General features: G+C 52.1%; 1 protein-coding gene across 5 annotated transcripts in view; it reads left to right on the forward strand.

Moving 5' to 3' along the window:
• Positions 1-13,138, forward strand: part of PHKA1 (phosphorylase kinase regulatory subunit alpha 1) — a 77,960-nt gene that overhangs the window by 55,099 nt on the left and 9,723 nt on the right. For 3 of the 5 annotated variants that reach the window (XM_039487312.1, XM_039487313.1, XM_039487314.1), the window contains exons 19-27: positions 2,160-2,321; positions 7,584-7,678; positions 8,422-8,561; positions 9,324-9,480; positions 10,067-10,146; positions 10,535-10,613; positions 10,734-10,863; positions 11,423-11,524; positions 12,130-12,245. In XM_039487312.1, the coding sequence (XP_039343246.1) occupies positions 2,160-2,321; positions 7,584-7,678; positions 8,422-8,561; positions 9,324-9,480; positions 10,067-10,146; positions 10,535-10,613; positions 10,734-10,863; positions 11,423-11,524; positions 12,130-12,245 (1,061 nt within the window). The remainder of the gene's footprint in view (positions 1-2,159; positions 2,322-7,583; positions 7,679-8,421; positions 8,562-9,323; positions 9,481-10,066; positions 10,147-10,534; positions 10,614-10,733; positions 10,864-11,422; positions 11,525-12,129; positions 12,246-13,138) is intronic. The other 2 variants (XM_039487315.1, XM_039487316.1) reach the window with 1 other exon arrangement.

Consider the following 13,138-nt stretch of genomic DNA (forward strand, 5'->3'; position numbering starts at 1 on the left):
TAAAAATCTTCTGCACTGTATCTTTGAGTGGCAGCTCTGCTTATGACTATTGCAAAGAGCCCCTGTCTGAAAGCCCATCCAGATGCCTGCTAGCCAGGGTGCTAGGGAAGTGCCCCATTCAGACCTGAACATGGGGCAGATGCTGAAATACCTCTGCCTGCATGGACGCCCAGACCCCAACACTGGCTAGACTGTTTGTACAGGCAATCGAATGAAGGTGTATATGCTCTAGAGTAAGTGTTCACATGAAAGCTCGTGCACAGTTGAAGCAAGGGTGTTCCAGCATGACCTTTGCATGAAACTGTCATGGCCTTCATCCTGATGGCATTGCATTTACAAAGAATCCATCTATATTATGTTATACTATAAATGTTCTCCTGCAGAAGGCAGAGTGCTGCAATTCATGCATGTTCACTGTACCAGAAATCTGTATGGTGTTCTCCATGTTGCATGGCTAATTGACTTTGGTACTGCATGGGCTAGCAATCTGTCACTCCTCATCTGCAAAACCCAGACCCTGCCATCCAAGGATGTTCAATTGCTGCCGCAGAGAGCGAGAGACAGCACGGTTGCATGCATGTGACTTTGTAGGCAAGTGGTGTAAATCACACTACAGGCTTGCTTCACTGTGGTTTATGTGTCAAAAACATCTGAGATGCACTCTTGAGAGAGCCCTGTCAGCAATGTGCTTCCATGTGAGGCAAAGCACAAGTTGTCTTTGTGTTGCAACCTCTTGGCCCGCTGTGCAACGCAATAAGGCTTTGATGCGATACTGGTTCTGTTAACAATGTGGTGGTAATGCCAGAGTGGGGGAGGTGTTCAGCTAGCCATCATAGAAGGCGTAGGACAGGACAGGAGTCTAATTGCATATAAGCCTTTCCACTCCACACCAGACTTGTCTTGGTTACTGCTAATCCTGGGCTGTGGGCAGGCAGCGAGGAGATCAGGTCCAGCCGGTGCCAGGGCTATTTGGGTTTTGCCTCCAGGCGGGAGGGCTAGTGGGATAGAAAAGAGGTGGATGAAGAGAAGGGGGTTTCCATTCTCACCTGTGATGGCTTGAAGGCAAACTTTGTCTAATGGTTCTCGATTATGTATTAGAAGTAATTTATTCATAATAAGAAATAGCATTTTGTGTCCTATCAGGGCCCTGCTGTGCTGAGTCTTGCACAACTAGGAAGAGACAGTCCCTGCTCAGAAGAACTCGGTCTGGGTGCAGAGAAGTAATAACAAGGGGATGTATCAAACCAATGGGAAACGTCAAGGCCGGGGGCCACAGGGGCCAGCAGACTTGCTTTGTGGGAGTCTTGCAGGGTTTGAGTTCATATCTCCTTTCTTTATATTAAAAGATATGAATGATATTGATGACCCCGGGCAGGAGCCTAATGGATGCAGTGCTCTGTTCACCAAGAGCCAGGCTGGAGAAGTGTATGAAGTGGAACCAAGGAGCATGGTCATGACTGTACTTAAGCCCACTGTGATCTCAGTAACTCTACATTGGCTGTTCCCTGGAGCGGCTAGGGTTGAATTGTGCTGGATGCTTGAGATGCGCTGAATTGATTTAATGTGGTGTTGTCTTTTAAATGGATACTGCTCTTGCTTTTAGAAACAGCATAAAAATATGCACCTGAAATACTTGGGCTAACCCAGTGAAAGGCTCCACCTCATTTCCCAGATGATGGATAAACTAGGCTTCCTTTGGGTTCTCACTAGGATCACATGCAGCCAGGGGAGGGGGCTGGCGAAGCCCAGACTGATTTAGTTGAGGGATTTCACTTTGCTGTGTCTGTGCTGCAGCTGACTGCCTCACCCCGCATCAGAAAGGAGAACAGCAGCAGGACCGAAGGGACAGATAGCACTGCTGGAGTTGGATACTGGGTTTCTGAGGACTGGATTGATGGCAGGCATTGCAAGGTGTGGAGAGGAGGGACTAGGAACCATGTCCGATACAGGAACTGCTCTCTGAGGCTGCTGTTGGTTCTGTACCTGTGTCTGCCTAGTGAGTGAGTCAGGCATGCTGTTGCTGCATCGTGTAGGGAGACTGCGCCTTCTCCTGTTGCCTCCAGTGCGCTGGTAACATGGAGTTCTCCCTAAAGCAAGGAAAACCCAGGGGAGCCTAGGCATAAAGTGACTAAACCCCTCTCTTCTGCCTGCTCTTCCAGCTGACGTTTGTGATGAAGTGGCTCAGTATTTAGATCACCTTTTGGAGCACACAGCTCCCAAGGCTGCCCAGAAAGGAGGGCTGCATCGCTTCCGAGCCGCAGTGCACACCACTCGTGACCTCATGTCCCTGGTGTCCCAGGCCAAAGAGCTGCACGTACAGAGTGAGTAACACACCAGGTGCTGCCCCCGGGGAGCAGCCATGTGGCTGGGGTCGTGCATGGACTTTTCCTCTCTACAGAGCTGAGCTCTAGGCCCCAGGTGACTCACTGGGAGGTGGGAGGCCTCCACCACCAATGGAGGTATTCCCACCCCTTGCTCTGGGGCAGGTTGGCACGACTGGCAGCCTCTGGAGCAGCAGGGGTGGCATTTCAGGCACGAGGTATGTTGAGGAGCGGTGTGGCATGGCAGGCAATGGTAGAGTCAGCCCTTAGAGAGGGTCAGTGCCACGGTGAATCTTTCATCCCTGGTGTCCCTGGAAGTGAAAATTCTAGCCCAGCCTGTATTACAGCACAGCTGTGAAGATGTGAAACTCTCCCTGGGGCTCCCTTCCCAGGCCCCCAGAGCTTTCCCTGGGCCAATGGCTGCAGGCTTCACAGCCTCATTGATTATGGAGGGAACACCGAGACCTGCAAGGGGTGGTGAGGGGGGCGAAGTAGCCCAGGTGGTAGTGCTGGCCCTGGCTCCTCTGCTAAGCAGTCACTGAGACCTCTCCCCACGAGGAGGGGTAGCTCAGATGTGTGCTAGCTGCCAGTGGATACCTGCCTTCCAGTCCTGACTCTGACACTGACTTCCTCTGTGGCCTTGGTCAGAATACTTACCCTTCCTCATTATTCTCCCCCAGATTAGAGGGGGAAGTGACTGCTCCCCTGTCTCACAGCAGATATGGCTGTTGGCATTTCTGTAGCTCATAATATCTATTCACCAAGTGTTTAGTGTCTGACAGAAGCATGGGCGGGGGAGGTGGCAAAGGAGCTCTGGGACTCACGGTGAGCAAAGGCCACTGAGCAACAGGGAAGAGGTGATGTAATGGGGAGTGGGGGTGAGTAGGCAGGATGGATTCAAAGTTAGAAATGGGACAGCTGCATTTTCCAATCCTTCCCCCGTGTTCCATTGGCTCCCTCCATCGCCAGGTTTTGCAGCCTGGTGTCTGTCATGCAGCTCCATTGATGTAGCATAGTTTAATTTAGCTGGGAAGCTATTGGCTTCTCAGGAAGCCAGGTAAAGCCCAGGGCATTGGGCCGACCTCTACCACATCTGTGCCTGTAAGTCATAGGGCTGAAGCTGTGAGCTAGTTAAAGATGTGTACACTGGAGGAGCCTGAACACCCAGAGCAACACTGTCCAGGTGAGCGTGGAGCACGGCACCTGAGCTTTGAGTTCTCCTGTAGCGGTGACTTTCTCTGCCCGTTAGTCTGTTAGCGTTACAGGGCTGGTTGTTATGTATGGCTGAGACAGGAAGGATGGTTGCAGCCCGGTGCCTCCTGTGGCAGGGTGAACAGACACTCGTGAACAGGCCACAAGAAGCAATCCTGCCTCGGCTGGGGCAAACCCAAATTTCACATGGGGAGCCAAAGGTCTTTTTACCACTTTCTGGCTTGTTCAGAAAGTTCTCACCTTGAAATGGCAGCACTCCTATGGCACATTCTGGAGTTCTCATGCTGCAGAAGTGCAGGGGTAGTGCATGGATGACACCAGCATACAAACAGCATGGCAGAGCTGTGCAAGCCACTGGAATCATGCATAGCAATGTCCTTAATGGAGCATGTTCCTCACACTGTGTCCTGGTGTTGATCCTTGCCCTCTTGCTTGTATTGGGAGATGGCATCTTAGCCCCACACCTGCCTCTGCACTGACCTAACCTCCTTTGAGCAGGTAAAGCTTCCTTAGGCCTAGAGCTCTGCAGTATCCTCTGCCAACTGCCCCCGATGAGCATGCAGCATCTGAGCCTTGGGTTCCCTAGGGGTTTGCTACAATTGCAGCCAGGGGCGGTGCAGACCATTGTAACCCAGTGCAGCTTAATCTAGCTTGAGGCAGGGGTACACTGAACTGGTGTAAACAGCAGTTTGCCTGTCTGCACTGGGGGTGTCCACACTTGTGGCTGGTCCCTAATGCCTGGAATTGGGGCTCTATCTATATTCCCCCAGTGTAGATAGAGCCTTATTTAAATCTGTGTGGGGCCAGGAGCAGAGCCAACCCCCAGTGCCCTTTCCCTTCTCTCTGTCCTGGTCTCAAGTTCCTCCATGGCTGGCACAGAGTAGGTCAGATGCAGGGGTTCTCCTGTCTGTCTCAGATATGGTCACCGATCAGGTTCATAAGGTGTTTCTTAGGGCACTGCCTTAGAGGTGAGGTGGTTGGGGCTTTTCCCCCGTTCTCTGAGTGGGGTTGTTGTTCCCCCCCCCCCCACACACACACAGACACGCCTAAAACTTAATATTTCTGCTGCTGACAGAGGAAGCTGCTTCACTGGATGCCTCGTCCCCTTTACATCCCATACTCCAGTTACTTCCTTCCCATTTGTCTGTTGTCCCACTATTTGTCTGTCACTGCCAGAGTTGTGCTGCCCAGGCTGGGATGCGAAGTGCTTAGTGACAGCCATGTCACGACACAGCAAGGCTCATGGCTACCGGAGTTCTAGTTGCTACTGTGGTTGTAGCACTGTGTGCCAGTCCAGACTGACCAAACCAGAAGCCCTGCCTATGCTACAGATGTTACCATGTTGGAAGCATCCTCCTCTCTCCACCAACTGTCTCTTGTCTGTGTAGACTGGACCTGTTGATACCTTGCGTGGCTTTGCCTAGAACAGAGTTCACTCAAAGAGCTTGTCTGCTCTAAGGAAATATTGTATCCCTTTTTCAGCATCCATGTGGCTGCACTGCCACTAGCACTGATGTACATGCTAATGCATGTGGGCCTCAGCTGATGCTAGTATTTACATATTTGCAGATGCACCATTGCTAAAAAGCGGGTACAAAAACATCTTGTATAGATGCTAACTCTGTCTGCTATAAGAAAGGAGAGGTTGGCAGCAGCTTTCTGAAGTCTGTCAGAACCCTTGCAAACAGGGGCGGCTCCAGGCCCCAGCATGCCAAGCGCGTGCTTGGGGCGGCATGCCACGGGGGGTGCTCTGCCGGGCGGCAGGTGGCTCCGATGGACCTCCCGCAGGCGTGCCTGCGGAGGGTCTGTTGGTCCCACGGCTTCAGTGGAGCATGCCGGAGCCACGGGACCGGTGACCAGCAGAGCGCCCCCCGCGGCATGCCGCTGTGCTTGGGGCGGCGAAATGTCTAGAGCCGCTCCTGCTTACAAATTGCTGCTTCCAGAATGCCTCTCATTTGCAAAGACACTGGGACCAAATTATGTGTAACTGTGTTGCCAAGTTGTGTGCCAGCCCTGCAAAGGTCAGGGCTGTTGCTGTTTTGATAGCATGGTTATAATGTGGGTTGGGTCCAGCCTAGACAGAGAAGACAGATTGTGTTCACAATAGGATTGAAATCTGTAGTGGAGATGGGTCCACTGACCACATACCTAGGTGGGCAGGTAGAGTCTGATGTGGGTTCTCGGTCTGTGGGTTGCAACCAGGTGCCACAAATAGAGCTGGCCAAAAATATTTGTCTGCATCATTTATTTGCCACAAGATGCAGTTTTGGCTCAAGCAAAACTACTCACAAATTGGGTTGGAATTTGGCGAATACTTTCGAACAAAAGGAATAAAAACTTTTTTTTTTTGGTTAAACTTTTGTTTAGAAATTTAGCTAGCGTTTTTTTTTTTTTTTTTTAAACAAGGAAAATTCCTGAAAACAAAACAAAATGAAAAACAAGGAAATTATTTGTTGCAGGTCAAATTAAACATTTTGTTTGACCTGAAACATACATACCTGTATATAGAGAGATTTTTCAGATGTTTTAGGCATGGCAACCAAAAAAATCAGTTTACCCTAGCTGAAGTTAGGGCCACTGGGCCCTTACCATATGGCTGAATGGCAGGAGGGTCCTGGATAAACAGGTGAGGACTGGTCCATGAGCACCATCTAGAGCAGTGATTCTCAAACTGGGGGTTGGGACCCCAAAGTGGGTTGGGACCCCATTTTAATGGGCTTACCAGGGCTGGCTTAAACTTTCTCGGGCCTACGGCCGAAGCTCAAGCACCACTGCCTGCGGCTGAAGCTCTTGGGCGGCTTCTGCTTTGTTCCCCCTCCCCAACCAGGGTGGTGGGGCTCAGGTGGGCTCAGGCTTTGGTCCCCCCTCCTGGGTCATGTAGTAATTTTTGTTGTCAGAAGGAGGTCATGGTGCAGTGAAGTTTGAGAACCCCTGATCTAGAGCATGCTGCCAGGATGCTACTGTAGCAGTTTAACTGTTCGAATCCTGTTGGTCTGTAACCACTGGGAAAAGTTAAATGGGGTTACAAGTCATGGCAGTGCCATGACTCTCTGCTCTTGAGTTAACCCAAGTGTTACAACTGACCAAAGATTAACTGTGCTGTGTGCGAGGCATGGGGCATTGTCCAGGCTCAGTGTTCACTGTTAGATACAATGGGTTAAAAATCTAGAAAGAAACCTGACTGTCCTGATCAACTCATTTGCACTTCCTTTCTCAAGGCTGGTGACACTACAGTGAGTAGGTAAAGCTAATCTGCCTCTAGAGCGTTATTAGCGCTCTACAGAAATTAACCCATAAAGGTAAGGTGGGTAAGTATTACCCTCATTTTACAGATGGGGAAGCTAAGCGGTTAAGTGACTTCCTCAAGGCTGCAGAGGGGTCGGTGTTAGAGTCAGGCTTAGAGAGTTGCTGATTCCAGGGCTGCACAGCTGTTAATAAAACCCACAGAGTAACACCTCCCTGTGTCATGGCCAGCGTGCCCCAGCTGCCATTCTTCTGCCCTCTTCTGCTGATCTAGCCCCTTGTTAAAGCTGCCCTAGGAAGACCCTCTCTCATCAAGCTTCCAAAGAGCCACTTATAGTAACTCACAGGGAAGGCTGCAGAGCGCTGCCCTCTCTGCTCTCCCCTCTAGGCCTCCAGTGTGTGTGAAATTAAGTAGTTCTTTTGTGCTGGATTAATCAAGCAATTAACTAGTGTATAAAATCCTGCAGTGCTTGAAGGCCCATGTAATTAATCTTGGCTGCAGCATATGTGCCCAAGTGTAAGCCCTCGTCAGTTAGGGTTCTGATGTCTTGCGGCCTCTACACAAATTCCTGAGAGATTAGGGGCTATTAAATAGCCATCAATTCCCCTCCCAGTCCTATTCACCTGTGGTGAGGCCAGAGGACTGCTTATCCCTTAAGCACAGTAGGCAGCAGCGCTGACTGGAGGCTATGAGTTAACAAGGATTTAAAACTCTCCTGAGCAGGATAGGGCCCCAGACACTGTTCTGGATAAATTGCAATGTGCTGAAGTCTAAAGCCTTCCAGAACAAATGTTGGTTTCTTGCAGATGTCAACATGTACATCCCGTCCAAGCTGTTCCAGGCCTCCCAGCCTTCAGTGCACTTGCTGGGCTCCACCCACACACCTGAACAGGACAGCCAGGTGACCCTGAGCTGGGAGTGGGGTGGGTACTGGGGGTGCTGAACACATTCTGGCTTGAGAATCAGCTGCCTGGCTCCTAACAGTATCCAGTGTGCCAGGTAGGACATACACAGACTGCTGCCCTTGGGTGGAGCAGCAGAATCCATGGGGGGGAAGTGATCTGGGTGTCACCTGGGAACAGCTAGAGACATGGATAGTTCTGTTATCCAGCTGCTGTCCACAGCCCTGTGACCCACTGGCTGCAGGAAACTCAAGAGCCAGGAGGGGAGCAAACTGTAGCAGACAAGCAAGCAGGTAGAAGCCCTGGCCTTGGCAGAGCAGAGTCTGCTGGGGAAGAAGGGAAGTGCTGCTGCTCTGGCATGTAACATGAGGGGGAGGGGGAGGTGAATCTGCAAGGAACGGGTGTGGGGCAGGAATCTGCCCACAATAGAGAGGAGGATAGGTTGAGTGGGGAGTTATTAGCAGAGCATCCTGGCTCATAAGCCAGCCCCGAGCTGGGGTCCTTGCAAGCAGAATGCTGTCCCAGCCCCTAGCAGCAGGGTGGGTCCCGCTTAGTGGAGATGGCCAAGACGTTAGCTGGTGCCATGGCTCTGGCCAGCTTTAGGAGACAGCATTAACCAGGGAAGAGCAGAGCCAAGGGCCAAATCATCTGCTCTAAGTGGGGTGCTCTGGGATTCTAGAGCAGGGGTTGGGACACCAGCTAGAGCTCTAACATGGAACCTAAGTGACCTCTCCTCCTCCAGATTCCCTCGCTCCACACCATGGTAAACCTCCCTCAAGACAAGGCTGGAAATGTGGACTGCAAGGCCCTGGTGGATCAGCTGCGAGAGTGCCCCACCCTACAGGAGCAGGCTGACCTTCTTTACATGCTCCACACCATCAAGTAGGAGCCCCCAGCCTGCATTACCCAGGAAGCCCTTTATATTGCTTTGCCCCTGGCTTTATCTTCCTGATCATGGCATTACCACCCCCAATGAGAAGCCCACTCAGGAGAGGCGAGATGGCTAGCTCCCTGTGTTTCAGCCTTTATAACTAGGTTGGGAAATGTTTGCCAGATGGGAGGCTGGTGCGAGTGTCTGAAAAAATGCCCTTAGCGTGGATTCGCCTCTTAGCCACTTTGATAAATTATCATAGCAATGTAGGGCTGACAGGGACCTTGAGAGGTCATCTAGTCCAGCCCCCTGCACTGAGGCAGGACCACAAACCTAGACCATCCCTGAAGGGGTTTGTCAAACCTGTTCTTAGAAACCTCCAATGACAGGGGTCCCACAACCTCCCTAGGTCACCTGGTCCAGTGCTTTTGTGTTAGCACTTCTAATGAGATCTGGGCCTTGTTTTGCTGGGTACTGCACATGTAATAAGAGATTCAGAATTTGCTGTCTCTAAAAGGATTAGTTGGGTACAGTTCTCAAGAGCTGGTGCTTCCAAACAGATAGCTCCATTGCATTGCCTCAGCCCTGTGCATTGCTGAGCATACTATTTACTAGCTCGGAGTAAATAGTTCGGAGCTGGAATGTTATCATAGTGTTCGTTCTGAACAGTCATATGTTACTCTGTAATGGTGCTGCTGTAGAGTTTGTGGGGGCTGGGTAAATAATCCTGCTCACATAGCCTTTGCTGTGACCTGGCATCTCCTTGAACACAGGGGGCTTGACTGGGACACGGAGATTGATGGCCAACCTGGTGCTACAGTCAAGGACCTCCTCACTGAGCTATATGTCAACGTGGGGGCTACCCGACAGTGGGCCCTGATCCGCTACATCTCTGGGATCTTGAAAAAGAAGGTGGAAGCTCTCGATGAGGTGAGGACTGGGCCCAGGGGCCTTGCTCTGATCCCTGGCTTGGCTGGTGGGACGAGGCAGCAAATGGACAAATCAATGCCTAACTTCACAACTACCTCTGAGAAACAACTTACTTGTAAGAGACCTTTCCATCTGAGAGGTGGCCACTGAAATGCCAGACTCTTTCTTGTGTTTTCCCACTTCATGGAAAGTACGAAGGTCACTTAAATTTTTGAGACGCCACAGGGGCGTACTGATTTATGTGATCACTTAGAAGTATGTGGCCTGAATGTCCATGGCTCTGACAGCTGGAATGGGGAGCACTGGGCCCTGCTTAAAGCCTGGCCCATAGTGATTTGGATTTGCAGAATGTACAGAAAATCCTGGTCTGGAGGCAGGGGCAGGGGATCTCACACCAAGCTGAGCCCAGTACAATCCCTGCAGTGAAGATGGAACTTCAGAAAATAGTCCAAAAGCCACACTGTGTGTCTTAGAGGTGTGCGTGAAGCTCTCGCTGGGAGGGAGGGAGCGCACTTGTAAGGCCGCTGTGGGTCTGTGGCTGTTAAGTATCCACAACCAAGTGTGTGGTGGTGATCTCTCTGTCTAGGCCTGCACTGACCTCTTGTCTCATCAGAAGCACTTGACAGTGGGGCTGCCTCCAGAGCCTCGGGAGAAGACGATCTCTGCGTGAGTTCAGTGCCTTTTGCCTCAGTGTACCAAGGGGGCCGAAACCATTGCATTAGTCAGCCTGATCCGGGGTCAACTTTGCAGGGGTGGGGAGGGGGAGCATAACAGAAGTTGAGCACTGCCAGGCTCCATCCACCTCTGAGGCTCCGCCTCTGCCTGCCCATAGGAAAGAGGCCAGGCTGGATCTGTATGAGCTCCCTCTCCCCTGAGCCTCGCTAGTTGTGCACATTGTGCTGTACATAGTGACCTCAAAGCAGGTGGGGCAATATGTGGGGGCTGTCTAAAGTCAGGCGAAGGGGCATTAGCCCTGCATTGAGGGGCTGTAGATCATGCCTGCCCTGCGTCTGTGTGTACTGGGATCTCCCCTTTATTCCCATTGTCTCCTCAGCCCTGTCCCGTATGAGGAGCTCACCCGCCTGATTGACGAAGCCAGTGAGAAGAACATGAGCATCTCAATCCTGACTCAGGTGACAGGGCTGAGTCCAGCCAGTTTTCAGGCAGCCTGTCCATGCCCTCACAGGCCAGAGGATGCGCCTGTCCCACTGGGCGGCTGCCTTGTGACCTGTCTCCTTGCTTTTCCCGTTCAGGAAATCATGGTCTACCTGGCCATGTACATGCGTACCCAGCCCGCCCTCTTCGCTGAGATGTTCCGCCTTCGCATTGGGCTCATCATCCAGGTGATGGCAACGGAGTTGGCACACTCCCTGCACTGCTCAGGTACCCAGCCTGAGTCCGGTGTCCAAATAGTCAAGACAGACAAAGGGTGGGAGCATCCCTCTTAACTCCTAGCCTGCAACTGGCTGACTGGGGGGCCCGTGGTATATGGAACGCCCAGGCTTTGTTGCATGTTGCCTCACAACTGGCCGAATAGCAGAGTGGCTGCCTTTTTTCTGACATGAACAAGGAGGGTGGTGTGTCCAGCCCAGTGTCTCACACCAGCCAAACCTTCCCTGGGTAGGAAAGGGCTGTGATAAGAAACTGTCCCTCAAGCTTTCACTGCAAGACCTCTGGAGTATCTAGGGGAATCTCCATGGGCCCATGTATGTGGGCACCTTGTGTCTGAGTAATGTGGTTCTACCGGTGGTTCTCAACCTGAGCCCATGGCCCAATTAGTACTAAGCTGCGGCCCAGCTTAGCTGTGTGCTAAAGGCCGTGGGCTCTGGTTGAGAATCACTGGTATAATCACATTACTGGGTTATACAGTAGATTGTAACCTGGGAGGGGAAGGAGGTGACCTTGTTGGCAGTCTCCCTTGCAATTAATCTCGGATCTCTAGCTGAAGAAGCCACCGAGAGCTTGATGAACCTCAGTCCTTCAGATATGAAGAGTCTTCTACACCACATCCTCTCTGGCAAGGAGTTCGGAGTGGAGAAGAGCGGTGAGTCTCTGTCTGTCTGATTAAGCTGAAATCTTGAAGTGGCTGCCTCTAAAATGGTTAGAGATGAAACTGCACCATAACCACCCTCTGGTCTGGCCTTAGTCTCATTTCCAGCAACTCAAAGGTGTCCATTTCTCTGATGTCTCAGGCACTGCATCTTGCCATTACTTACTCTGGGCTGCCATATCCTTCACACACCAGTGCCGTGGCTGTTGGCATCCTGAGGGACGCTGGTCGTTCATCCTCATGGTCCATTGCAGTTCAGGCTGCCTGAACACACACAGGCGTGTGTGTATGAGCCCAGTCCAAAATTCATTATTAAAATAACTCCCCCTCCTCTGGTGGTGAAACAGGCCCTACCAGTGCATGGCGCGGGCATCAGTCAGGGATGACAGGACAGCCACTGGTGATAAAAGAAACTCCTCCTTCTGTGGCAGTAGTTTCTGTAGTTAGGAGCTTCTAAGAAGGTTAAAGCAGGGGCACCTCAGGTCCTCTCACTGGAGGTGCTATAAGAAGGGCCTTGGGAGCATGAGGTGCCCTGACTGTTGCTGAGTCTGTGTCCTCGGAGCCCTGGCAGTGAATTCTGACCCCCTCCTCTCTTGCAGTGCGTTCTGTTGATTCAGCCCTAACCCCTGCTATTTCCATCCGCGAGGTTGGCGCTGTCGGAGCGACTAAAACAGAGCGAGCTGGGATAGTGAAGCTAAAGAGTGAGATCAAACAGGTGTGTGTTGGTGGGTGGAGGGGTGAGTTTGGGGAGAGGCTGGGATGTTGATGGGGTGGGGGTTGGGCTATGTGTGAGCCTGCTGGAGGACACTGATTGGGGATACCTGTGGGATGGGCTGTGGGCATTTTGTTGGTATATTGATTTTGCTTGTGTTTCAGAAGGCCATAGGTCAGGGGCAGGCAAACCTTTTGGACTGAGGGCCGCATTGGGTTTCCAAAATTGTATGGAGGGCTGGCTGTGCCTCCCCAAACAGTCAGGCATGGCACGGCCCCCGCCCCTATCTAACCCCCTCCTGCTTCTCGCCCCCGCTGGGCTCCTGCCCCATCCACCCCGTTCCCTGAAAGCCCCTGGAACCCCTGACTGCCACCCCATCCAACTCCTTCTCTCATTCCTGACTGCCCCCCGGGACTCCTGCCCCCATTCAACCCCCCGTTCCCTGCCTTCTTACTGCCCTGACCCCTATCCACACCCCCACCCCAAACTCCCCTGCCCTCTATCATAGAATATCAGGGTTGGAAGGGACCTCAGGAGGTCATCTAGTCCAACCCCCCCTGCTCAAAGTAGGACCAATCCCCAGACAGATTCTTACCCCAGTTCCCTAAATGGCCCCCTCAAGGATTAAACTCACAAACCTGGGTTTAGCAGGCCAATGCTCAAACCACTGAGCTATACCTGCCCCCTTACCGTGCTGCCTGTAGCACCGGTGACTGGCAGCACTACAGCTGTGTTGCCCAGAGCACCAGGACAGGCAGCCATGCCGCCCGGCTGGAGACAGCCACACCACTACACAGCACAGAGCACCGGGTCAGGCCCTGGCTTTGCAGCTGCGCTGCCCCAGGAACTTGCAGCCCCACCACCCAGAGCACTGCGCCAGCGGCAGGGTGAGCTGA

The sequence above is a fragment of the Mauremys reevesii genome, linkage group 9, assembly GCF_016161935.1.
Source record: "Mauremys reevesii isolate NIE-2019 linkage group 9, ASM1616193v1, whole genome shotgun sequence".
In the NCBI taxonomy this organism is placed as follows: domain Eukaryota; kingdom Metazoa; phylum Chordata; order Testudines; family Geoemydidae; genus Mauremys; species Mauremys reevesii.